The sequence below is a fragment of the Rutilus rutilus genome (genome assembly GCF_951802725.1).
Source record: "Rutilus rutilus genome assembly, chromosome: 5".
Lineage (NCBI taxonomy): Eukaryota > Metazoa > Chordata > Actinopteri > Cypriniformes > Leuciscidae > Rutilus > Rutilus rutilus.
The window spans coordinates 37,590,251-37,615,697 of record NC_140213.1 but is presented as its reverse complement, the minus strand read 5'-3'; the positions used below and the strand labels follow the sequence as shown (position 1 = coordinate 37,615,697).

The 25,447-nt window shown below is 37.6% G+C and overlaps 2 protein-coding genes across 2 annotated transcripts in view; one reads left to right on the top strand and one right to left on the bottom strand.

Moving 5' to 3' along the window:
- The window catches only part of LOC311291126 (hydrocephalus-inducing protein homolog), a gene marked incomplete at its 5' end in the record, with an annotated part of 141,571 nt that overhangs the window by 68,536 nt on the left and 47,588 nt on the right, over window positions 1–25,447 (top strand). The window lies entirely within an intron of this gene.
- hydin (HYDIN axonemal central pair apparatus protein) overlaps window positions 1–25,447 on the bottom strand; it is a gene marked incomplete at its 5' end in the record, with an annotated part of 61,399 nt that overhangs the window by 32,089 nt on the left and 3,863 nt on the right. Inside the window, 21 exons of the mRNA XM_084409516.1 lie at window positions 3,311–3,485; window positions 3,582–3,722; window positions 3,822–4,031; window positions 4,130–4,286; window positions 5,331–5,453; window positions 7,395–7,708; window positions 7,964–8,107; window positions 10,814–10,957; window positions 11,503–11,761; window positions 11,866–12,104; window positions 15,990–16,142; window positions 17,079–17,243; window positions 17,369–17,504; window positions 17,580–17,680; window positions 19,220–19,455; window positions 19,564–19,631; window positions 21,008–21,231; window positions 22,079–22,197; window positions 22,518–22,617; window positions 24,332–24,512; window positions 24,859–25,060. Of these exons, the coding sequence (XP_084265642.1) occupies window positions 3,311–3,485; window positions 3,582–3,722; window positions 3,822–4,031; window positions 4,130–4,286; window positions 5,331–5,453; window positions 7,395–7,708; window positions 7,964–8,107; window positions 10,814–10,957; window positions 11,503–11,761; window positions 11,866–12,104; window positions 15,990–16,142; window positions 17,079–17,243; window positions 17,369–17,504; window positions 17,580–17,680; window positions 19,220–19,455; window positions 19,564–19,631; window positions 21,008–21,231; window positions 22,079–22,197; window positions 22,518–22,617; window positions 24,332–24,512; window positions 24,859–25,060 (3,591 nt within the window). The remainder of the gene's footprint in view (window positions 1–3,310; window positions 3,486–3,581; window positions 3,723–3,821; window positions 4,032–4,129; window positions 4,287–5,330; window positions 5,454–7,394; window positions 7,709–7,963; window positions 8,108–10,813; window positions 10,958–11,502; window positions 11,762–11,865; window positions 12,105–15,989; window positions 16,143–17,078; window positions 17,244–17,368; window positions 17,505–17,579; window positions 17,681–19,219; window positions 19,456–19,563; window positions 19,632–21,007; window positions 21,232–22,078; window positions 22,198–22,517; window positions 22,618–24,331; window positions 24,513–24,858; window positions 25,061–25,447) is intronic.

Here is a 25,447-nt window from a genome sequence, read left to right as displayed (position 1 = left end):
TAGTAGGAAAAAATATTCATAGAAGGATTGAAACAACATGAGGGTAAGTATATGATGACAGAATTTTCATTTTAAAGTGGAGTATCCCTTTAATGATTCATGGGCTGTCGCCGGTCAATGTGATTGCCGTAATTTGACAGTGATTTCAGACACCTGTCACGCCTGAGGCGTTTCCCAAAGCGTCATTCGACGCAGTGTCTCGGACACAGTGTCTCGGACACATAGGTTACAGTCGTAACCTGAGACGTTTTTCAGAGAAACAAGTGTTTGAGCAAGCATGTTTCCTAAATCTCTGCAAACATATCAAGGTATTTTTATGATTTAGTACAGTCAATCATTAGTGCCTATGATTTAGGCACCTTTAAAGAAAAAGCAACAGTAAAACATTCAAATGGTTTAGTTCAAAATCAAATCATCTTATGAATTGCTATTACAAATTCAACAATCTCTTATTATAGGCCTTATAGTTTGACTTCATGTCGAAGTATTGACCTTATGATGTAAAAATATCTCTTGAGCAACAAAGTTTCTTCTCTATTTAGTACAAACTGCCTGTGTTAGTAAAACAAAGAATCCGATCAATAGGTAATCAGAGAGCAACACAGCACTTCTTCCGCAATAATAGTTGTACTATTTGCTCTATAACCACAAGACCTCAGTTCCCATTGAGAGAAAAACTGCTTGTTTCTAAGATAAATAGCATTCCTTCTGGCTGACTGCATATCAGGCAAAAAAAAGGGTTTGAACAGTTCTAGCGCAGAGTCCAAGGTCAAGACCATTATGTCAGTCTGCAAGCTGGCATGGTGCGACTGTGTTTGATTAAAGATTAGGCGAGCCAGGACGCAGGGCTGGCCTCCTTTCAATTGTATTTGATGAGAGTGAAAGTTGGACCATATTCAGGAATTTAAAACATCCTGTCAGAAATTCGCAATGTGTCCGACAATTTTGTGATGCTCTGTTGGCCTCAGAATGGCTAATTAATTTATAAGGTTTGATTAATTAGATCATATGAAGACGTGGTGCCTGACTTGGCCAATAACACATTTTGTGTGAACCTTTCCTGAGAGCACACTTGTCCTCAACAAGCCACACAATTTGAGCTGTTTGAATTCTTTGTGTTGGTTAAAGGTTTGTTCAGATCTCTACAGCCCCTTTCACACAGAGATTCCGGAAAATACACGGATAAAGTGACCCGGGATTTGACCCGGGTTCATTTGATTTTGGTTCATTCACACTGCCAGTGATTTTCCGGAATCAGAGAGCGCGTTCACACACAACCCGTGTATGTCCCGGAAAGACACGTGACATCGATGTGACTTGTAATGTCTCAGCAGCGTCTTTAGTTTGCTTATGAGCTGCGAAACCACGCTTGTGCATTTATTTCTTTGATTCGATCATAAAATTGCGCATTTCGTACCGTTTCACAGCTGGCGAACGATCCCGGCTTCAGCGTCATCACTACGACACGGCATTATTACGGCTTTTGTTCACACAGTGCGCGTTCCGGGACTGAACACGGCAATGTTACTAGGTCCCCAACCCGGCATCGATCCCGGCATTAAACCCGGGTCATGTTTGCGTTCACACAGAAGGCGTTCCGGCAATTTGCCGGCAATTTCCCGGCAATTTCCCGGGTTCAATGCGCTGTGTGAAAGGGGCTTAAGTGTACTACCAGAAGTTTGGGGTCAGTACGATTTTTTTTTTTATGCTTTTGTAATTTATCTTTTAAGTCTCTTATGCTCACCAATGCTGTATTTATTTGATCAAAAACACAGTAAAACTGTTATCTATTTTTATATTATTTAAATTCTATTTATTCTTGTGACGGCAAAGCTGAATTTTCAGCATCATTACTTCAGTCTTCAGTGTCACATGATCCTTTAGAAATCATCCTAATATGCTGATTTGGTGCTTAAGAAACATTTCTTATTGTTGTCAATGTTGAAAATATTGTGCTGATAATCTTTTTGTGGAAACTATGATACTTTTTTAGGATTCTAAAAAGTTGAAAAGTTTAGAAGAACAACATTTATTTGATCAATTTATGTGATCAATTTAATGTATCTTTCCAAAATAAAAGTATTAATTTCCTATTTTCAATTTTTGGTACTCAAAGGGGCTAAGATTTGTGGGTAATTTATTTGAAAACAGTAATTTTATGTCATTTTCACAACTTCAGAATAAATACTATACCAAATACCACACAGCCACTTTTTTGGTTTTCTTCAGGTTAGACATTTTGTACAGTCCAATCTTGTACTTTCAACAGACCAATCAATAGAGAGTCCAATTGATGGCCTCCTCCTTACTTTTAATTCAATTGCTTCCAATAACAGAAAATTTATTTCACTCTTTTATGAAAAACTGTACTCTCTTAACTGTGCCAATGTTAACAAAAGCAGGGAGTCATGGGAAAAGGATTTGGAGGTTGATCTTGATACTGATACCTGGTCAGATGCATTTGAATCTGTTAAGAAACTGTTTATGTGTAATAGACTTAGAGAGAGTCAGTACAGGATATTGCATAGATTGCAGCGCACTCCTCATTTTCTAAACAAGATTAACCCCCAAGTCTCTCCCCTCTGTAGGAAGTGTAAGAAAGAAGTAGGGACCTACTATCATTGTATTTGGCAATGTCCCTTAATACTCAGCTCATGAGAAATATTCCTCCAATACCTAAGTTTAATTTTTTACAAAACAGTTAAATCAGAACCAGTCTTGTTCCTTCTGAATATACATTTAGAGCAGCTCTCTTTATCTGCAGGACAACTGTTATTAATGGGTAAACTCTTACTTCTAGCAAGGCGTTGTGTTCTGTTCCAGTGGATTGAGGAAAAACCTCCCTCGGTCACACAGTGGTACAGAGAAATATTTAAGGTTTTTCCTCTGGAACGCCTCAGTGCCATATTTAGGGGCAATACCAACTTGTTTTATAATGTTTGGCAACCTTTTCTTGATCACCTTCCTGGTGATCTTGCTGGTTTGCTACAGGATGGGAGACCACATTTTGTCTTCACCAATAAGTCATAAATTCTTTTGAAATTTCCTTTTCTTTTTTTTTTTTTTAGTATGTGTTTCGTTGTAAACAATAATGTAGGTTATGTGATGTAATATGTGATGTGCAATTTGTGTGTGTGAATAATTTCCCCCCGTTTTGTATGTTGGTAATAGCTGGGCTTGTTAGTTAGTTGTTTGTGTAAAATCAATAAAATATATAAAAATAAAATAAAAAGTATTAATTTCCTTTAAAAATAAAAATCTTACTGACCCCAAACTTTTGAAAGGAAGTGTATGACCGACAGCAACTTACTCAGGTCTCTAGGAAGGTCCAGACACAGTCGAGGGAAAATACCCTCTCCTCTTACAGTAATGACTTCAGTCTCATAAAAGGCCACTTGCAAATGAAAGGTCTTGTGAAAGACTTCTGGAATTCCTGGAAGGTAGTATACACTGAGCCTCATTTCTGCATTCGGCTCTAGGTGACCCTTCAGAAGAAACACAACCAATGACACATGATGCACTTGGGCCACAAATTTGATGGGAAGAAAAGTAATCAGTGTTTTAAAACATGAACATCTCACCTTGCTGGGAATGATGAGAGGCTGACCAGGTAACAGTTGCTCAAGAAAGACTCCTGGTTCTCCAGTTAGAGAAGAGAAATCAAATCCGACTTTCCCTGTGTTCTTCAAAATGAGCTCTGTTTCAGCTACATGGTCAAACAACTATGATTATAGGGGGGAAAAACAGAACAAAACCCTTTCATCTATACAGATTGATGCTGAATTAATCATATTGCTATTTTATTGAAAGTGTGAAGTTACCTGTAAACCAAAGTCAATGTCATTTGTGTCCAATGTATACGAAACAAAAGAAGCCTGACCCTTGAGTGTGATCTCATAGGTGGGCCCTCCTTCCACCACACACAATGCCAACACATGCGTGCTGATGTCAGCGTGACCAAGAAATGAGAAGGTCACCAGCTTGGTGTCACCAGGCTGTAGTTCCCCATACAGTGAGGAGATATCAAACACCTATGAAATAGATGAGAATGAAAAAGAGCAGCTTCAAAATGTATAATACTTTTAGAGAATATATCAACATATTGGGACGAACGCAAGGTTATACGGACCTCTTTCACACTCACACTTGGATGCCCATTGGCTGTGAGATTGATGGGTTTGAGCTCTGTGCTCACTGGCCGTGTTGAGTAGGTCCTATTCTGCTCTTGTCCACTACCATGATGCAATTCATCCTCTTCCAATTGAGGCATGATTACATCAGTCTCCCTGCAAAAATATAAACAATGACACATTATTAGTGGTTTTCACCAATCATTCGATCTCCATCTCTCTAACTTCACGTTCTTGTTCCGCCTTAAGGGTCAGGCGGAAACTAAATGGAGTCAAGATGGCCGTTAATTACAGAAAGCATTAAATAATTTAACAGGTGTAATTTATCAGAAGAAAAGTTAACACAGAAAATCTCAGGCTCTGAAGAAAGGGAAAAGAACAGACTAAGTGCCTCATTCAGAATAAGTGTTGATGGAATCAATGCGTCATAATATTTTGCTTTCAGAAATAAAGCAAATCAAAAATCTTGTAAAAACTATTCAGATGGAAGGTTGTATTGAAGCTGAGCAGGCTGGGACAGTGGGTGTCATTATAAATGGAGTCAGCAGGGGGCACTGTTAATCAAAAGATGTAACTTCATTTTTTTTTGATAAACCAGGAGGCGATTGCTTAGTACAGATAATGAATAAGCTCCACAGGACCCCTGGAAATTAAAACCACCAGTCATATCTAGAAGAAAAAAATCCTTCTAAAATCCATCTGAAAATGTACAACTTTTGTGCTTGAATGGTATTTGTTTTAAAATGTGTGCGTGTTCAACAACATCTCTAGAACCAGGTTGAGGACATAGAACAAATGACAGTGCTGAGAGCGTTTCAGATACCAACGCAGTGAAGAGAAGTCTGGTGCAGGTGTTCTCAAAGGCTTAAGTCTCTCAAGAGACATGCGCTGCCAGAAACACTCGCTACGCTAAACAAACGCACAGATAGCGCCTCACTTTTACCTACCCTTCTCGATATGAGTGCGTACGTGATGGGTGCTCTTGAGCAATCTAATGATTCTGTAGGAGGCTACGCTTCGTTCTCTCATTATCAACTTGGAGAACCAGAGAGGAGCTGAGGTAATACTCAAAGGTCTGCTAACATGATGAGATTCGGGTAAACATCCCCCTTTATATGTATCCTCATAATTCCTGCTTATTATCGGAGAGGCTTCAGGGAGTTGTCAGCCTCTAGTATCACACAGAAGCTGTTCTCAGACCTGTTTGGGTCCATCTTGCCGTCAGCTTCTCTCTGCTCTAACAGCTCCCTCTGTGCCTCCCCACTCTCCTTTCTTTCCCCCCCAGCGTCTCCTTCAGTCCCTTGGCTCGTCTCGTTAAAAAACCTACCAGAAAAGAAGGAAAAAAGTAATCAGTCTTATATCAGCCACAGACACCACAAGAAACTGTCCATCAGCAAGAAATCCGCCATGTGCCAGGAGCCCGAATGGATCAACCAAGTGGTCCAATAATAGAGGCTTTGCTCTTGGTTTAATTACTGATAGGCTTTTAATTAGCAGGCTGGACAATGCATGCTAAAAACCCTGCGATAATGATAGGAAAGGTCATAGTCTTATTGGATCATGCACGAGGTGGGAAGCGAATAGTAGTGTGGAAAGTGATTAATCTTCACTGGCTTGCACTGCAGCCCCACAGAGGATATATCGATTAATCCGACGCAGGACATGGCAGCCACTACAACAGTTTAAAACTATAAAAACTCAACCCAAAGCTATCAACAGCTGAGATTTAAAATGAAACGTTGTGTAAACTATTTTATTTTCCAACCAGGAGACCACGAGTGTGTAAAGCTGGAAGTGTGTTAAATATACAAACCTATAAGACGAGATGAAAAACGCACATTGTTGCGATAATTAAATGTTAATTAAAATATAGCAAAAATACAATGAGAAAAAAATGTTACCGCAAGATATTAACAATTCACTACTATGTTTTTTATTATTGGCTTATTTCAAATAATATAATCATACAATGACACAACAATGTCAAGAATTGTCCCGCTTGTACAGCTGAATCTGAACAGTGAAGTATAACTGGTAAATTGAATTAATTCGACCTAACGCATACTATAATTTGAGATTAATCAGATAAATACTGTACATACAACATACAAATATAATATTACACCCGTATCTGTACAAAATAACGGATAATGCACAAGTCATCCAAACTGTTTTACATTTTGGAGAATTGGTGGATAATTTGTGTGAATTTGTAGCTCATTAATTTGTTTTCGAGTGATCTGCTTATGCCCCACTGATTGCTAGGTTTAGGGGAGGACCTTTTTTACTTTTCTAAAAAATCTTTTCTTTACTAAAATTTAATGGTATTTTAGTCAGAGTAAAATGGATTAAAATTACATCTATAATTACAGAACATGACTTAATTTAAATTATATCTTCATTAAAAGACAAAAACTATGACTATAACGACTAACACTTTATTTAAATATTTTCATTTTAATTGAAATTAAACACTGGTTCGACTCTAAAGACTAACTCAGTTTCTACAATGGTTCCACTATAGGGCACTGAATTCTCTGTTTTAAACACAGAGATCAAATGTTTGACAGCTATTCTAAGTTGCTCCATTTGAACACCTCAGAGACTGTAAATGCTGATGACCCATTATTTAATCACATGCTTCTCCACTATTCACTCCTATCAGCAAAGTGTGAGCTGTCAGCTGCATCAGTCTGTCATACATCATCACCCGTTTATTCAGTTATAGCAAGTTATTGCATTTCCTCTCAGGGCTTGGAAGGCTTCACTGGACATCTGTCTGTCTTTAACATCTGAGTGCTGAAATAAAGCATCGATTGCTTAATCTTTAGAGGCTTTTTGTTTAATTCCCTCCAATTTATTTATTTATTTTATGTTGTTGTTTTTTTGTCAACAGAAAATCAATACTCCTTGAACATTTCTCTCAAGAATTCGCTTATGCAGCCTCTGAATTGCTAAATATCAGCTTAAGTCCATACAGTCTATCCCTGTTTCTGCAGTGGACTACATTAAAATGCACCGGCTTGGAATTAAAGCACAGCACAGCCAAATTCATTCTTTGGAGAGGTGTCCCTGTGCTCCTAACCATTTTAGTTAATGCCAAAGGACTACAAATCACATTTTATGGACATAAACTGTACTTCAAACATTCTTCAAAATATCCTCTCTTGTGGTTCATGAGGGAGAGTAAAAAATGGCAGATATTTCAATTTTGGTTTTAAGTTTAGATTTATTATTTGATACTCATGTTTGTGTTGTTCCTACCCAATATGGCATTGCTTTCGGTCTACCAGGAAGGCCCAACGGTAGGAAACACAGAGTGGGCTGCAGTTGGTCATGGTGAGCTTGAGACGGGATTTTGTGTTGTTGAGAATGCAGCCAAAGTCCAATGTGGTGCTGGAGAACTTGAGATTAGGGAAGTGAACCTCACCCCTCAGCACCACCTGATCCTGCTGAGGGTGGCCATGGTAGCAGAACTCCAGCACGTCCTCAACCACACGGGTGAGACGATCCTGTCGATACATGGGGTTGAAACGCACCCACAGCTCTTTCTGAGCTCCGACTGTCAGCACCAGACTCTACAGAAAGAGAAGAACTATTAGACTCCGCCTGGAAGACCAAAACTTCAGATGCACGGGTCAAATAATGGAAAGCATTCAAATCTTACCTGCACACTTGCATGCATAGATGTGCAACAATAGGATAAAATAAAATAAATGCCATTTTAAGGTTTTTATTTTGCTTTTGGAAGCAATAATTAATGACTCCCACTACAATGCAGTTACACTTGCCATTACTGGTAAACAAACAGCAACTATACTTAACCTGTTTACCTTTGAGGTTGTAAACAGTTCATCCCCGTCATAATCACACAATCCAAAGGGCTCACGCAGGGTTAGTTCCATAGAGAGATTCAAGGAGGACACACTCTTTAGAACCAGCCTCTGATACAGCGGAACCAGAGACACATCTGGAGCCTGTGAGTCAGACAAACTCCATAAATATATTACATACATTTACTATATATACATTTACATATATACATTTACTCAGCATGGACACATTTATCAAATATGACAGTTAAGATATTTATAATGTTACAAAGGATTTCTACTTCAAATAAATTCTGTTATTTTTATATTAAGCTGCACAACTGTTTTCAACATTGATAATAATAAGAAATGTTTCTTGAGCATATTAATGATTTCTGAAGAATAATGTGACACTGAAGACTGGAGTAATGGCTGCTGAAAATTCAGCTTTGAATATTTACAGGAATAAATTACATTTATGAAATACTAAAATTGAAAAAAAGGTTATTTTGAATTGTAACATTTCACAATATTACTGTATTTACTGTATTTTATAATCAAATTAATGTAGCCTTGGTGTGCATAAGAGATTTTTTCAAAAACATTTATATCTTACCAAATATCTTACCAACCACAAACTTTTAAATGGTACTTTATATTTAAAATGGCAATACACAAAATCTACTGTGACCATACAAAGTACAAACTTGCACAGGGACTGAGACAGAATATTTCTGAAACTTAAGTAATATGTGGTGAGGATGTGATATTGAGACCAGTTGTTATTATTAATGCTATTAGACACAATATAACTTGCAAGGACAAATATCAGTTATTTTTGCATGTTATTGCCAATACTTAAAAGGCAAAATTCACTCTTTTATTGCAGTCTGAGTTTTCCCTCATCATCCACTTTCCTCTCATCTCTCTCTCTCTCTTTCTCCCCCATTCCCTACTCGCTCTCTTTAATTGCTTTATTCCTCCAAGCTCTACTAAGGGAGCATTCAGTAAATCTAGCAGCACGGGCTGTCAAAACACAGACGAATGGGACAGCGTCAGATAAAAAGAATGCCACAGAAATAAATTTGCATTTTTAGTTCTAAGATACAGACTTACAAGGTGCCTGAAAACAGCTGTCAGAAGATGTGTATGAAGTAGTTTATGAAAATATGTACAGCTGCAGCAAAAATGTGAGAGAACAGGAATCTGACAAGGCGGGTGGTGTTGTGTGTGCAAATGTGTGTGTGTTGAAAGAGAGATAATGAAAGTGAAATTTTCATTATAATGATGGTTCCTCCTGAGCTCACTGTGCTTATTCTACTTTTTTTTTAAACAGAAGAGGACCAGAGATTCCAGGGCATCAGTGCTGAGCTGTGAGCTGGGGTTCAAATTAATGTGCCATCTCAGCTCACTTACAATCATTTTGCGAATGAGAAGTAAATTTGGACGGCTCATTTGAATGAGTTGGATATAACAGCTGCATGGTTTTTACTATCAATACTTGAAGTGGCAATCTGTTTTCGATTTCAATAGACCATAACATTTGTCCATGCCTCAATCTTGTCTTTATGCAGTCAAGTGACTTACAAATGGATTGAAATTGATTGATTGGATGAACAGATGATATATATCTCTTCTGTACCATTCATAAATTAGGCTCAATTCCTTTACAAGAGAACAGATAATTGCCTCAATCTAACCACACACTGCAGACTATTTTTTTCTGTGCTTCATAAAAAGTGAAAGGACATTTGATAAAAGGGTACATGTTCAGCCACTTATACGAGTTACAGCACAGATAATGGACCTGACATTTGACATGCACACACACAATACAATATGCACAATATGAGTAATTAAAGGGATAGTTCACCCAAAAATGATCATTCTATTATCATTTACTCACACTAATGTCAGTCCAGAACTGTGAAGAATTTTGGAAACGGTTTAGGTTCCACTGTATGAAAAATAAAATGTTTTTTTGTGAAATTGTGAAATGAAATTTTATGTTCCCCTGAAAAAGGAAAGTCACACAGGTCTGGAACGACATGAGGGTGAATAAATTATGACAGTATTTTCATTTATGGGTGAAAAATGAAAATATGACTTAATATTAAATATCCCTTTAATATTAAGAAATGGGTTAATGTGGTTGCGGTTTTGCAAGGATGAGGAAATAAGAGCCAAACTCATTTGATATAAAAGTTTAAACCTTTACAACTCACCTGTATTAAACATGAAAATGCGACAAAATAACACTAGAAGTATGCATTTATGACACCAGTTAATGCATTAATAACTTTGGCACCCCTCAAAAAATGACAAAAAATAACTAAACAACAAATAACAACAAAATTAAAAATTCTAAACTGTAAGTGTTGGATAAGTCACTCTAAAAAGTAATGAATTACTAGTAACTAATTACATCTTCAACAGTGTAATCCGTTTACTGTACTAATTCCTCTCTCTAAAAAAGTATTGCATTACTTATATTACTAATTACTTTCTAAATTTCATATCAACCACGACCACTTGAACAATACAAAGGATAGACATAAAACTGCTATTTTGATCCTTTCAAATAAATAATATAAAATTGCATAAATTATTCTTAAACCGACCGAAGTATTTAAAGAGAAAAGGATACATTAAAAACAATTCAAAAAAAAAATTCAATTTCGATGGTAATCCACTATTGTTTCATATAGAATCGTTCTATAGTCACTATTTAATACAGTCACATAAGAAGTACCTTTCCTTTCCTTTTTCAAGGGAAAAGTAATTAAATTACAGTAATTAATAACTTGGTGATGAATTACAACCAACACTGACTATCATAGCCCTTGATAGTAGAGAGAGATTTTTGCTAACCTTTTCCACATAGAAGGTGATTTGTTTGGAGGAGATGTCTACTGCTGGGGAGACGAATTGGCATGTGACGTCTGTAGTAATGATGCATTCTCTCACATACTGACGCCCGACAACAGCATAGCATACAAGTTTTTCCGTAACCACCTGCAATTCATAAACACACATTTAAAAAACACATTTATACATATATCTGTTTTCATATTCTCAATTTAGGAATGGATGTGAATCATCTTTGAAAGTTTAATTTTTAAGAAACCCAGCTCAGCCTTGCACTAAAACTCAGAAATGCAATAAAACAGAGCCGTTCTCTATGATGCTTGAGAGCCGGCACACCGACTGATGGCTATGCAATGCAGCAGCCCAGCGTGGGACGCAGCAGGGCAGGCCTATTTTCACTTCTCACCTTCTCTCATCTCTAATTTACCATTAAATCAATAAGGACTCAAGGAGGCATGCATCTCTGTAATGCTCTAGAGAGGAAGTCAATGCACAGCTCCATGCGTCTCCACTAAAAGAGGATTAAGTGTGGCTTTCAGGACCTTCATCACCCTAGTATTCAAACTTTAACAGGTTGTGTCGGAACCGCTGTTGGCCAACATATTTGAAATTGTTGCAAGGAAAGCAGTCTAGTTACCAGTTAGAGACGATTAATAGCTGATGCACATAAGAAAAAGTTCTGATATCGGTACCTTGGGGACGTCAGAGGAGCCCTCTAGCAGCATGTCAGCTGAGTGGCCAGGAGGAAGTAACAAACGTGCAGGTGATAAGCTGAAGATAGGGCCTCCTTGATCTGAAGTTTGAAGGCTCTTGCTTTTTTTGTTCCTAGACTTGTTAGGTGACAGAACGTCTCTGTTGTGAAACTGTGGAAACCCCTCTGTGGTCCATAATAGTTGGTGAGTGCGACGTCCTCGATTAGTAATTCTGAAGGCATACCGACATGGGCCGGAACTAGAAGACCAGAAGATTTAATAATTTAACTGAACATGAAGTTTTGTGAATAGCGGACTATTGTAAATAGCAGAATTCAAGGACAGACATTGGCGTTGTTTTACCTGAAGTGGGTTCCCAAATCCAGGCTAGGAGCCAATGGACGGTCAGTGACTATGGTGGTGCCCTTTCCTTTGGCCGACACAGGAATGTTACAATTTTGGCTGTCCTGGATTTCCAGAAACAGTTCATCCTGGAAGGGCATGGTGTCGTTCAAATGGGCTATCAACTTCAATTCCAGACTTTCCTTTGGAGGAATTTCCCCTTCACTGTGATCCACACGCCAGTGAGACCTGTTCCTCACCTATCAACATTCACATACACATTATAGCACAAAATCCCTAATTCCATTGTGTAGTTTTAAACATACGATAGCAAAAAAGGATAATAACATTCTAATAATTCCATACATATGTTTAAACGCTCTCACCCATTTAAATCTTGCTCTCTCTCTCTCTCTCTCTCTCTCTCTCTCTCTCTCTCTCTCTCTCTCTCTCTATATATATATATATATATAATATATAATATAATATATAATATATATATATATATATAAATACACTACCGTCCAAAAATTTGGGGCTAGTAATATTTTCATATATTCTGTGTGAATATTAAAAATGTAATTTATTCCTGTGATGGCAAAGTTGAATTTCAGCACCGTTACTCCAGTCTTCAGTGTCACATGATCCTATCAAAATCAAGAAACATTTCTTATTATTATCAATGTTGAAAAGTTGGGCTGCTTAATATTTTTGTGGAAACAAGGAATTTTTTTTTCAGGTCTGAAAATTCAGAAATGAATTCTTCAGTTCAAAAGAACAGCATTTATTTGAATTTTTTTTTTTTTTACAATGTAAAAGTATACACTGCCACTTTCCATAATTTTATTTCCTTGTTTATCAAGTTTCCAAAAATAAATCTTAACCCAAATTTTTGAACAGTAGTGTTAATAATTTTGCAACTTTGGTCTTACTCAGCTACTAAGCAAATTTTAAGTATACTCTTCTATCAGTTACAATTGTGACCAAGAATAACCACTTACTTTCACTAACTTTTCTAAAGTGTTTATTTTACTGGCCAATCCAATGAGTAAAATACAAATGATCACCTAGCTAGGAATACGTTGGCATCAAATGGGTTAATATACAGAAGTGACAACCTAAAGCATCCTTCATACATCAACTTCATACAATATACTGTATAGTCCAAGTCACATGAAAAAAAAATTCACAAGCAAAAAACAATGGTAAACTCCCTTATGTGTGTGGACTGATTCTTCTGTCTTATGTAATGTCCAGGGGAAATGATCCCACAGTGGGTACGTTTTCTAGTGGGTAATGAGAAATATTAATGATCATTCCCTCCCGGTTGGCTCCAACACAAGTAACTGCCACTCAAAAGCCAACCATTAAGCAACATCTTATCTCAGTCTTGTAATTGAACAAGGTTTTAAATGAGCAGCTATGTAGTGATAACATGTAAACATACAGTTTGTGTGTCTATATGCCTTGTGCTGCCAGCAGGATTCTCTTTATCTGAAGGGAGAAGAAAAGACTGGCGATAGTATAAAGGAATTGGAATTATGTGTCCGTTTTATAATGAGTACTGAATGGCTGATAGAAGAACACTGTTTGTGCTATAACTGACCCAAGAATCTGAAATCTGGCTAATACTTCCACTGCGTCGGAAATCGAATTCTGTGCAAATATACAGTACGGCAAAAGAGTAGTATGTTCGAATACATAGTAACTATTTGAAAAACAGTAGGTGAAAAGTACCCATATAACCTACTACTTCCACCAAGATTCAGGAGTGTGCATTCAATCAATCCCATGACGCCACGGGAGAGGATTTATGAATGGCAGACTCAACTGTAGTCCACATGGCAGTAATAACATGGTGGATGTAGTACATCAATATGTATAGTACATAGAACAAACTTTTTTTAACAGTCGTGAGGTAAATTCTAATTCCAATGTACTGTAGTACCTTCTCAGACAATATGCTTATACAACAGGGTATTGGGATGTAGGATATGCATAAGCAGTTTTTTCCTCTTTCAAACCCCATATGTTAAGCGCCTCCTCTCTGTCCTACTTTTTCTCCCTACTTTCATTATTTCCTTTTATTTCCTCATAACGAGAAATAAACCAATGTGAAAAAAGTGCAAGCTTGTCTTTGCATGCAAAAGTGCAACCCACCAGCTGCTTAATTTGTACCACTGCTTTCCATAACTGTTGGCGGAGGATTCAAATCAATTTTCATAATGCGGCCAAATGATTGATGTCCTGCACATTAACTTTTAATTGGGATTTTCTGACTGAGTAAAGAGAATGGGTGTTGGTGTGTTAAGGGATTCTGATTAATAGTGTTTTATTTATCTTAAGAGTGTGGCTCATCCTGATGGCTGAGTATAGCTTTTGGCACATTTATCATAATTTCCATTATGCTCTCCTTTTACAGTCTTCATAGGGAAAAACTAAGTGAGCAGACTGTAGAGAGGAAATTGAAGGATAAGTATTTCCCATTTCAGTGTGCACAATCTAAGACATTAAGATCATCAGAATGTACATTATCCCACTTAATACATGGCTGCAATTCAGTAGTCATTAGATAGACATAATTGTTTTTTGACTTAGTCACAATTGTCCAATCAGAATCAAGTATTCCAGAAAATCATGCAAACACCTCATGAGTGAATTGGTAGCTGACTTTTTCATAACCAACTCCTCAAACTGATATGACCTCTGAGTCACGCGGGAGCTATATATTTGTGTGTGGCAAAGTGTGTTTGTGAGGCAGACGGTGTGTTAGAGGCCAATCAGGGGGAGCCACACTCATATCTCATATTCACTCAACTGTGAGCCATTGCAGAGCCACATGAATAATTCTGGAGAAATACACTGAATCTGATCATCAGAGGTAGTAAAGGGTTTTGGTAAAACTTTATATAAGGGTCCCTTTGAAATATGTTGTAATTCCAAAGAAATTCATAACATATTGATATTCATAACATAATGCAATAGTATGTCTTTAAATTTACAAAAGAAGTTTGCCAATGGCTTATGCTTCAACACAGTCATCACCAGCAGTGGGCTGCCCTTGGAGGAAGAAAATTACAAATTCAGTATTCAGCAAGGAGGAGACGCCTTTGAGCAGGTAGAGGTTAGAGAGAGGGCCCTATCATTTGAACTGCGCCGGACTAAAGGAGGTCAGCAGGGAGACATAGATCACTCCGTAAGTCTTCATATGAAAGAGAAGTGGCAAAGCAAGCGGGAGAGAGATAAAGGAGGGGAAGACAGAGAGACGAGCCGGTCGATAGGGAGCTAGATCGAGGTTGGGGCGATTTCCCCTTGAGAGAGGAATCAAGTAAAGAACAAGCCAGCTGAAATTTCAATAATCAGATCAGACCTGCATTAGAAGGTTTAACACCATTGATTGCTTTAAACTTCATCGTGCTGTAGAGCTTTACAATGGAACCAAAAGTCAGTCTCAGGAGAGACATATCTTTCCGAAAAACTCACAATACTTGTTTATCAGAAACTACATGAACAGATGGACGCATAAAAGCGAAAGACTGCGTTGTGAGTATTTTCAATTCACGACGCACTGCTGTCAGCATCTGCCTGGCACTCAGCCACGCTATCGAGCGCCTGTAATGAAATTCAGGATCGACTAAAGCTGGAAAATGTTTAGTAAAAACTCTGGGCTTATAAAAGTCCTCAGCCTTGGAGGAGAAGACAGGATCAGTTTACCAATGAGTGTCGACACATAATCTAGGATGCCCTTAATAACTGAATGAGTTTGTCTATATATGTGTCCAAGTCTCTTGGTGTATGTGTGTGTGGTTGCATGCAATCCTTCCATGGATTAATTAAACAAAGCCTAATGCTTATTTATCAGTGCTGAGAATCAAGGAGCTTATTTAATATAAAGAGCGACCAAAACGAAAAATGGAAATTAGGAGAAATTAGGATTTATAAAAGGCATACAGTATGAGGGTATTACGCTAACTCTTATCTAATCTAATCTAAAAGAGCATTCACAAGGCATGGAGACAAGACCATGATATTGGACCCAAAGTAAGAAAACAGTAGAATAGGCATCAGGAGAGGAAACTGACATTACAAGGTCAAAGGGAAACAGTACCAAAGCTTTTCATCCCTTCTGTAGCATTAGAACCCACCATTTGAGCAAAGAATCTGGCTGGGATTGGGGAGTCGTTTGACAGCTGCAAAGTCCTTGTGACATCAGTCAGCACGGGAATGCAGCCAAAGTTCAGCTTGGCAGCATTGACAGATACGGAAGGTCCCTGGCCAACACAGGACAGGAGGAGCTCCTATGGAGAAAAGGATTACACATCAAGATTTTTTGCGAAAATGTTGTGATGTTCCACCGAAAGAACGTAAACAGAAGACTGTGACAGAAACCGCTTTGATAACAGATCTATTAACAGCGAAGATATAAACTCTGACAAAGAGAAAAGACAGTGTACACACGAAATGATCCATTTTAATCATTTTAATGTAAACAGCAGCTGATGATTGATGATAGTGTTAATACAGAAAAAGGGAGGCTGTTTAGCGCAGCATCTCACGTAATGGCTGAAGAGAGGAACCGTCTCTTATGTGAAAATGCGGCAAGGATTCTGATTCTAAAGAGCCTTTGACACATTCTGGATCTAAAAAAAACCCACCTTTTGTTCTATACTGTTCTTTAGCAATTTGTTATTGTAATGTACAAATGTGCTGGTATTAAACTAAACCAGTTCATTCCGAGATTTTTAACGCTTTCTGCACATCATAACAGCCAACTCTGTTTCTAATACAGGTTGTTTGCAAATATTGCATTAATCATTGACACATGGGTAATTTAAATTTTTTATTCAATACACTTGCTGTTTTAATTAAACGATATCTTAAATTGTTGGAACACCAACTGCAGGAAGAACATAGTCTAATTACAGTGCATTTTTGCTTTCACATACATGTAATTTATGCATTTGGAAAATGCTTTATCCAAAGCGACAAACTGTATATTGCATTTACGTTATACATTTTATCAGTTCATGCATTCCCTGGGAATCAAACCATTGACTTTGGTTCAATTGAACATGAGTACATTTTTTATTTCTTAATTTTTTTATTACATAAATGCAGTCTTGGTGAGCATATAAGACTTCTTTCAAAAACATTAAATCTTACCGACCCCAAACTTTTGAGTGCTAGTGTAAAATATGCACTTGCCGTAATGTCATAAGTAGACATATACTCACCAACGGTGGGTCTTGACGGCCTAGTATAGCAATGTGAGCTGTTTCCTGTAGGCTGCCCACTGTCTTGGCCTGAAGAACTATTGGAATCTGTTCTGTGCTGTACGGTTGGATGACCCCTCGTGCGTGAGGACTGGAATAAAGAAGAGCAGGGTCTTCCTCATATGGCTGCAAACAGAAACGAGTGTCATATGCTTGAAAACCAAAATACATATCTCTAATGTCTGACCTAGAAAATTGGAAAGGGCTGCAATAGAAAACCCAATAAATTTTACTTGATTGGGAGGAATCACCTGCGGCAGAAGTCCATAGCACGCAGGAAGGTCACTATCATTAATGAGCTCACATGATTGCTCATAAGAATGACCCAGGAAACAGTGCTGGAACTGAAGATCTGGGTTCTTGAGGACCACATCAGGCACAACACATCTACCGGAACAATCAGAGATAAGTTTTGTGCAGGGAAAACAGCACCACTTTATTTCCCCAATGAAAGTGTATTACCTAGCTTTGATTGGGAGAGCTAAAACCTCCTCTCCAACACCTTGAACATCCAGCACTAAAGCCAGATTGTAGTCTTGCACCGTGTTGGAGCAAAAGGTTAACTGAAAAACAAACACATATACACTACTGTTCAAACGTTTAACATTTATTTATGTTTTTGAAAAAAGTCTCTTATGCTCACCAAGTCTGCATTTATTTGATCAAAAATACAGTAAATCATTGCGAAATATATTTTAAAATGTAATTTATTTCTGCGATGGCAAAGCAAAATTTTCAGCAGCCATTAATCCAGTCTTCAGTGTTACGTGATCCTTCAGAAACCGTTTAAATATCATGATTTGGTATGACTTTTTATTATCAATGTAGAATGTTGTGCTAATTAATATTTTTGTGAAAACAGTGTTATTTTTTCCAAGGATTCTGTGATGAATAGAAAGTTTTTAAAAAAGCATTTATTTCAATTAAAATTTGTATGTAACAATGTTAAAGACTTTATTGTTTTAGTCTTTACTAATTTAATGCATCCTTTCTAAATAAATATTAAAAGGTATTAATTTCTTTCAAAAAAAAAAAAAAAAATCTTACTGACCCAAAACTTTTGAACGGTAGTTTACTGTATATTCTTCATAAGATATTATATCTCCGTATTTAATTTATGAAACAACCCCACTTAAATATATCATTGTTTAAATCACTATTATAAAAGCTTTGAACAGATTTAACAGCTGCTTGTCTAAATATAGCGCTCACGTAATTCCAAACTGTTCAGATTGCAGTATTCCTCTCCATGCAGTGCTTTAAGTACTCTGAAACCTCACATATGGGATCACAGACAACTGTCACCACGAAATGTAACCGCCTGAGAAGAACGGCAAAGTACTCTCCAGGTGCGTTTCTTTTATTATTCTAACATGTCTAGGAGGCTGCCGGCCAGCTGTGTGATGCATCTGGGAATATTGTCCCATTCCACTAATACGACTAACCGCAACCCTCTAATATGTATTCTTGTGCTGAGGTCTCATTAGAGCACAGTGAGACACACTCTTGTCACAGACTGGGAGAGGCACATTTGCACACTGACAGGAGACACCCACATCCACAGGAAGCACAAAGACAGGCGGACACATCCAACAGATTAGCCCTCCAAAGTGCTGACAGCTCCCATTGATGGGAAAAGACCAGCACATGACAGGTACGCAAGGTACCTGGCAACCAAAGGAGCATGGGTGAGATAATCACAGCCCTAGAGAGAGAGAGAGAGAGAGAGAGAGAGAGAGAGAGAGAGAGAGAGAGAGGCTGGAGATACTCTTCTCATTTATCACCTTTTCCAATATATTCCACCTCCCGTTTTTCTATTAATGGAATACAACAGCCCGTTTTTTTTAAAGTCCAAGCTGTCTGAGGTTTAACAGGGATTAAAGGTCTGCTCTGAACGGACATTTAAGGCTGCACTTAGTTTAAAGACCAAAGTTTCTCGTCTCTAGAGAGACTGTTGATGTTTGTGGCACGGACAGGTCATAGGGAACATCTTGACAGGTCACTTCTGCTTTTGCATAGGGAAATTGATTCAAATCGCTTTGAGGTATTCAGCGAGATAATACGTTGACGGGTCGGCTTAGAATCAGAAAGAGCAAACATACCTGGATATCCATCTCAGCCATAGCACGAACTGTGCCTGTGCTGGGTGATAAGATAAACTCTCTCGGTCTTCTTTTGGTTTTGTCTCCCAGTCCCCATTCACTTCTGTTCAGCTGAGTGACCTGGTCCGTGCTGGTACTGCTCGCCAGTCCCGTGCCATCTCCGGGGATCCGCAGTCCAAAGCTCATGGGCACCACTGAAGTGTTGCTAAGGCGACATGTCAGCATTTGCGGAAACCCTTGTGTGAGTGATAGAAGATTCCTGATTACACAACTAATATGCAAAACAAGGATTAAACACTAACATTGATCCTGATTGATGAAGTGGAGAGTGCAAGTTCATTTACCAAAGGACACCTCCCCAAAGTTGAGCTCTGGGACACTGAAGTGGAATGTAGGCCCAATTAAACACCCCCTGCAAGAGATGAAGGGGCGAGGAAACTTTAAAAAAAAAAAAACTCAAGACTAAAGGGCAATGAAAATGCTGCACCACAAGTAATTATACAAAACTAAAAGGCTGTTGAGGTGAAGTCCAGTGGAACGAGGAATGAGTGGCATTGTTTTTAGATGACAAGGCAGTGGTAGTTGTGGAATGTATACATTCAGCACTTTCAGTGGTAATCCATCTTAATCAAAAGGGACTAGGCTTGTGCTAGTTTGTTTGAAAGATTTCAGCAGAGCTCTGCTTCACTCGTTTAATTAAGGTTCAGCCTGTACAGGTTCATTTAATCAGCCATAAGCTAATGATTAAAAAAAACAAAGAGTGAAGGAGAAACATTGATGTTTTTTGCTAATGGTCATAAGAGGGGATTGATTAAAGGGAAGGATGTACAATTCGGGTCAATCAGACCTCCCTACTATATAGCATTGTATATGAAAAGAGTAAGTCCGGAATTCACAGTATTCATAAAACAGTAGACAGAGGACATACTACTTCAGGGGCGATTTTGAAGTGCGCATCCACCGGACACTTTATTTTCCCATGAGGCCACAGGAGAAGATTTGTAAATGGCAGTGAAGCGACACAGCTCATGCAGGTGATAGATCACATTACAATGACAACGCAATGTACAATAGTATGTCCGGAATAAATTCCCACTACACAGAATCATACTATATTTAGAGCATACTTTTTTACGATCACAAAATAATTACTTATTCAAAAGAAGTACCTACTCAGAGCATAATAAAAAAAGTGGTTATATATGTATAAATAAAACTGTACAAAAAAACTATACAAAGGTTTTAGTATGTTGCCTACCAGGGTGGAATGTGTATGAATAGGACAGGCAATCTATCATATGTCACGGTTGGGTTAATGTTTTAAAACTGCCATTAGTACATAACGGTGGAAAGCAATGGGGACTGGCTGGAAACTTGTACTAGTGTTGTGGAAAATTAGCAGTTCAAGACAAAAGAGGTTCATTTTCTGTAACAGATACCAAGCAAGACATTTGACTTTTTCATATGTTTAGATGATATTTCATTTATGACAGAATTTGATATGGTGATAAATTGTGTCTAGCATGAGAGAAAACAAGAGTCTCTTCAGATAAGAACATGATTAAATGCCTTAAACAGCATACATTCAAACATTTCTATCATACTATGTACAGCTAAACCTAAAATGTAATCCTTTTGGGAGTGATTTCATCTAGTTTTTAAATGCAATGTGAAATGATTTTCCTCATGGACACAAAAGGCAACGCATACAGAAATGACATAATTGAAAATTGAAAATAAATAAATAAAGGGTTATTATATAATAAAGGGTTCATCTGTGAGGTTTACCTGAATGTGACAATGACGGGATCAGGGTTTCCCACCACACTGAAGTGTAACTCTTCAGAGATAACACCCAGTTTGTCAGAAGAGAAGTGGACCTCCAGTGTTTTGGAGACTCCAGGTGGGATCATGCCTTCAGAGGGGTTGAAGGAAAAGCAAAGCCCCAGCACTGTACTGGGTTGCACTAGTTTATACTCACCATTTATCAGTCCCTTGTTGCTTAGAAGCAGCTAAGAATAAGACAAAACAGACAGAGAGAAGGAACACAAAAGAAAGAGGGTCTGTAGATCTCTCCAGGTTTATGCCTGCACAGACTGAACGTCAATTGTTTCATTCTTTCACCGGTGGGATCAGTTTACGTTGTTTAATCATACACTTGGATACTACCTCAAAAAGAGGCCCATAGGGACAAATCAGACTCAAACAAACAATCCAAAACTTTCAGGACAATTATATTATTGGGATCATCCAAAAGCTCAAATAACAAAAGGAATTGGAAAGCCACAATGTTTGCATAATTCAGCATGGAGTGTATTCAAACTGAGCCAAACATTAGTCTATTTCAAGACTCGGTAATAATAAGGGGATTTATTATTCAATTAAAACTGCTGTCGAGTCCATGCTACATTTGGCAGATTGTGAGCAACATCCTGATTAAATTTGATGTGAGATCCTGCTTGTTATGGCTTCACAGTAATCAATTCTGTGAAGGGTTCTTCTGTTACATCAATAGTTTCTTCCCACCACTACTACAGTACATGCTTTAGTCTGTGTAATGATTTGGAGGAGGTAACGCTAAGTGGTTTTGTCTTTTAGACAGCGCTGAGGGTTAAGAAGGGGGCAATAACACTTACAAACTGCAATCATTGCAGCACTCCAATATAAAATGTTTAATTAGTAAAATTTTGTCAATATGGACGCATTTTGCACCTTTAGTGTGCTTTGCAGCTGCTTAAATGTGAACAACTGAATAATAATTAGTACAGGATTTAATGGGATACAATGTAACTTAAGCTCAAATTGCTTTTACCATTGAGATTAAAACAAAGAAACTACATGAGGTTTCAACAATTGTACCTTATAGCTTTGTTTGGAGCCAATGACAATTTTTCCCATGTCTAGAAAGTCAAAGCTGAACTGCAGTTTTGGGCCTACACCCTCTCCTTGAATGCCGAGTGGCAACCGAGATTCACGACCTGTGTAAGTACAGAGCATTCAAATAAGAAACCAAAAAAAAGCAAAGGTTAGCATAATGAAACAGGCTATTAAATTTCACTTGCTACAATATCAACAGTCTGTCTTTCTAGGTCACTACTAATCCAAGCAACCAGAATATAGTCAGACCTTACTCAAACATGCAAATAAATGCAAACCTGATCTCCAGGCCTGCAGATGTTCCTAAGCGCAACATGCAAATGTACTAATGCATTGTTAGAAAACAATGCAAGTGCGCATGAGAGTAAACAGTAGAAAGTGATTGTTTTTAACACAACATCTGTTATCATGGTGTAAGTACCAGTGATTTCACAGTAAACAGTCTGCTGGTAGATCCTGGCTTCCTGAGGTTTAAAGATGATGTTCACCTCTGCAGTGCTGTTGGGCCAGATTTCTCCCTTCTGTAAAACAACAGAAAGTCAACAGAGAGAACACACAAAAAAATCTATTTTGATTCATTTCCACATATGTTATTAGTTATATAAGCGTAATGCAAAGTCACAAGTGTGAAAGAGAAGTTTTTAAATATTATTATAATTTAAAATGACTTTTTTTCTATTAAAGAATATTTAAAAATTGTCAGAAGCCAAGTAATGTCTTCAGTCTTCAGTGTCACACAATCCTTCGGAAATCATTCTAATATGCTTTTTATTATCAATGTCAAAAATGGTTGTACTGCCTAATATTCTTGTGTAAACCATGACACAAGTTAAAAAAAAAGCATTTATTTGAATTAGAATTTTTGTCACTTTTGAACAACTGAATGCATCATTGCTTAATAAAAGTATTCATTACTTTAAGAAACAATCTTATTGGCCCAACTTTTGAATTATAGTGTATATGAAACTAGATAATAAATGACATCAATGTCATATTATTTACCAGTAATTCATGGTAAAGTCATTATTATTACTATTATTATTATGACAGGAATGATCTGAAAAAAAGACCAAAATGTGTTTGCATGCTACACTACTCCCTGAAGCAGTGACACATAGAAAGTGGTGAAAGCCTAACAATCAGAGCTGGTAACACAAACTTCACAGGTATGATCCCAGCAGGTGATGCATCAATACTTGGGAGATACCAAGGTCCCTTATCACCACTGCGCTCTACAGCAAGTCACTTACAATTAGGGTGCTCTAGGGGGGTTGGCCACAACTGCATTGGATAAAAATGTTTGCTAAATCACTAGTGAACAAACAGCAGTGCTTGACAGAGAGTTGACGGAGCAGGTGCGATCAAGCTCTACTGCATGTAAACAGATGCTCACATCCAAGCAGAGGGGATACCGATCTGTTTTGTTTAGTTTTGTCTCTGTCTTTTCTTGTCTGAGCCTGCATAAACCTGATTTGAAAAATCTTAAGGTGAGAGTAAAATCAGAGCAGAAATGAATGGGAATCATTTTCTTTTATAGCCATCCTTATAGCTGCATCTTCTTCTGTCTTAAACATAAAATGTACATTAGATGAAGGAGGTGCAGAGAGAAACGGAATCACTGCAGTATGTCTGTATGTGCCTCTAAGAGGCTGAAAGTCACAGCAAGGTGACAGAATTAACACAAAACACTGTTGGATGTCTTTTGAAGGGTATGTGATTAGTCATTTGGAAAAACAAAGTGCTGAGCTGGACTTCCTATAGATCGTGTTATAATCGACTGGCACTGTTGCATACATTCTGCCTCAACTGCAGACATGCAAAAACTTACAAAGACTCAACTGTAGCAGAAGACCAATCACTAGGTACATAACCAATGCAGAATTTAGGATTAATAGAATTTAGGGATTGCATGCACAAAGTGTTAGTGTTAGTAAAAAATTTAAAACTGCCCATTCACAATTAGAATGACCATTTAGTTAAGTAAATCACATTTAACTCTCACCCACATAACAAATGCTCGTGTCTAATTAGAAACAAGCTCAGTATTTCTTAAATTGCTTGGCTGAGTGAAGTGATGTCTAAGTTTGGTTTCCACCATATGTTTAGGCATATGGTTATACGGTACAAGGACATTCTAGGTTTCAGATTTAATTGCTGGTTATGCAATATTGCATCGGGGTAAACTGAAATCTAAAATCCTGAAGCTTGTCATGTGTCTAGTTGTAACTAACACACCAGGGGTCTCATGATGATGTCCTGGTCATCCAGAGACAAAAGTTGCTGCTGGGTTTGCACAAGGCCCTCCTGGAGGGTATGGGAAAACTGCGAAAGACAAGCTAGCAAAGAAGGATCAGTGTTTTCTGTCAGAGACTTCTCCATCTCATCATCCACTTCTTGATGCAGCTCTGAAGAAAGCCTACAAAAGAAGAAAGAAAACAACAGAGAATAAAAGAAAAATGGACAAACACAGATTGACACATTCATAATGTTAAAAGAATAGCTCATTTAAAAATAAAAAAAGAAACTTCCGTCATTATTCATTACCACTGAAAATGAGTTTCACTTGTCTCTCGGTTTGAAAAACAAACAAAATGCACCTCAGATGCTGTCAACAGAATTTTTCATTAAGACGTGGGCATGTCACCTCACTTGAATTTAGGATAAACTATAAAGATTTTATCTTTCCAAAAGTATAGTTAGAAAAACTTAAATTATAGCTACAATAAAAACACTTAAAGCTAATAGAGGTTAACTAGTCAAACCTTAATTTGTCCCGTTCCTCTTCCTCCTCAGTGGCAAAGTTCTTCCACTGGTAATGCACAATGGAATCACTCCTGTTCATTATTGCCACTTTCTGGTAGGTAGCTAAAGAGATGTAGGTTTTCTCCAGCATCACACACTTCTTGTCCAATCCGACATTTATATCTGTGGAATCTCCATAGAGGGTGATTTGGATGTCTTCTCCTAAAAAAAAAAGTCATAAGGTTGAAAGATATATCAAAGTAAAAGGTTTGTATGAAGACAGTCTACTGTTAACGCAAGACTTACAAGTGATTATTTCTACAAGAGTATTGATGGGTCATTCTCATGAAACCATCCATTCATTTGTCCCAACCCTGTTGCATTTAAAATGTTGTAGGGTTGAATATTATGAAGTTGAGAGCAAAAAGGGCTAATAACAAGCGTAACTAGCACATATCATTGTGGCACACAGCATTATTTAAAATTCAAAAGATAAAAACATGATTTTATTCAGCTTAATAAGGCCAATAAAACAATTTAAACAATGATGGTCATTTAACTGAATGACAGCAACAACAAAAAGGACAAAGACACAATTTGCGTTTTTTC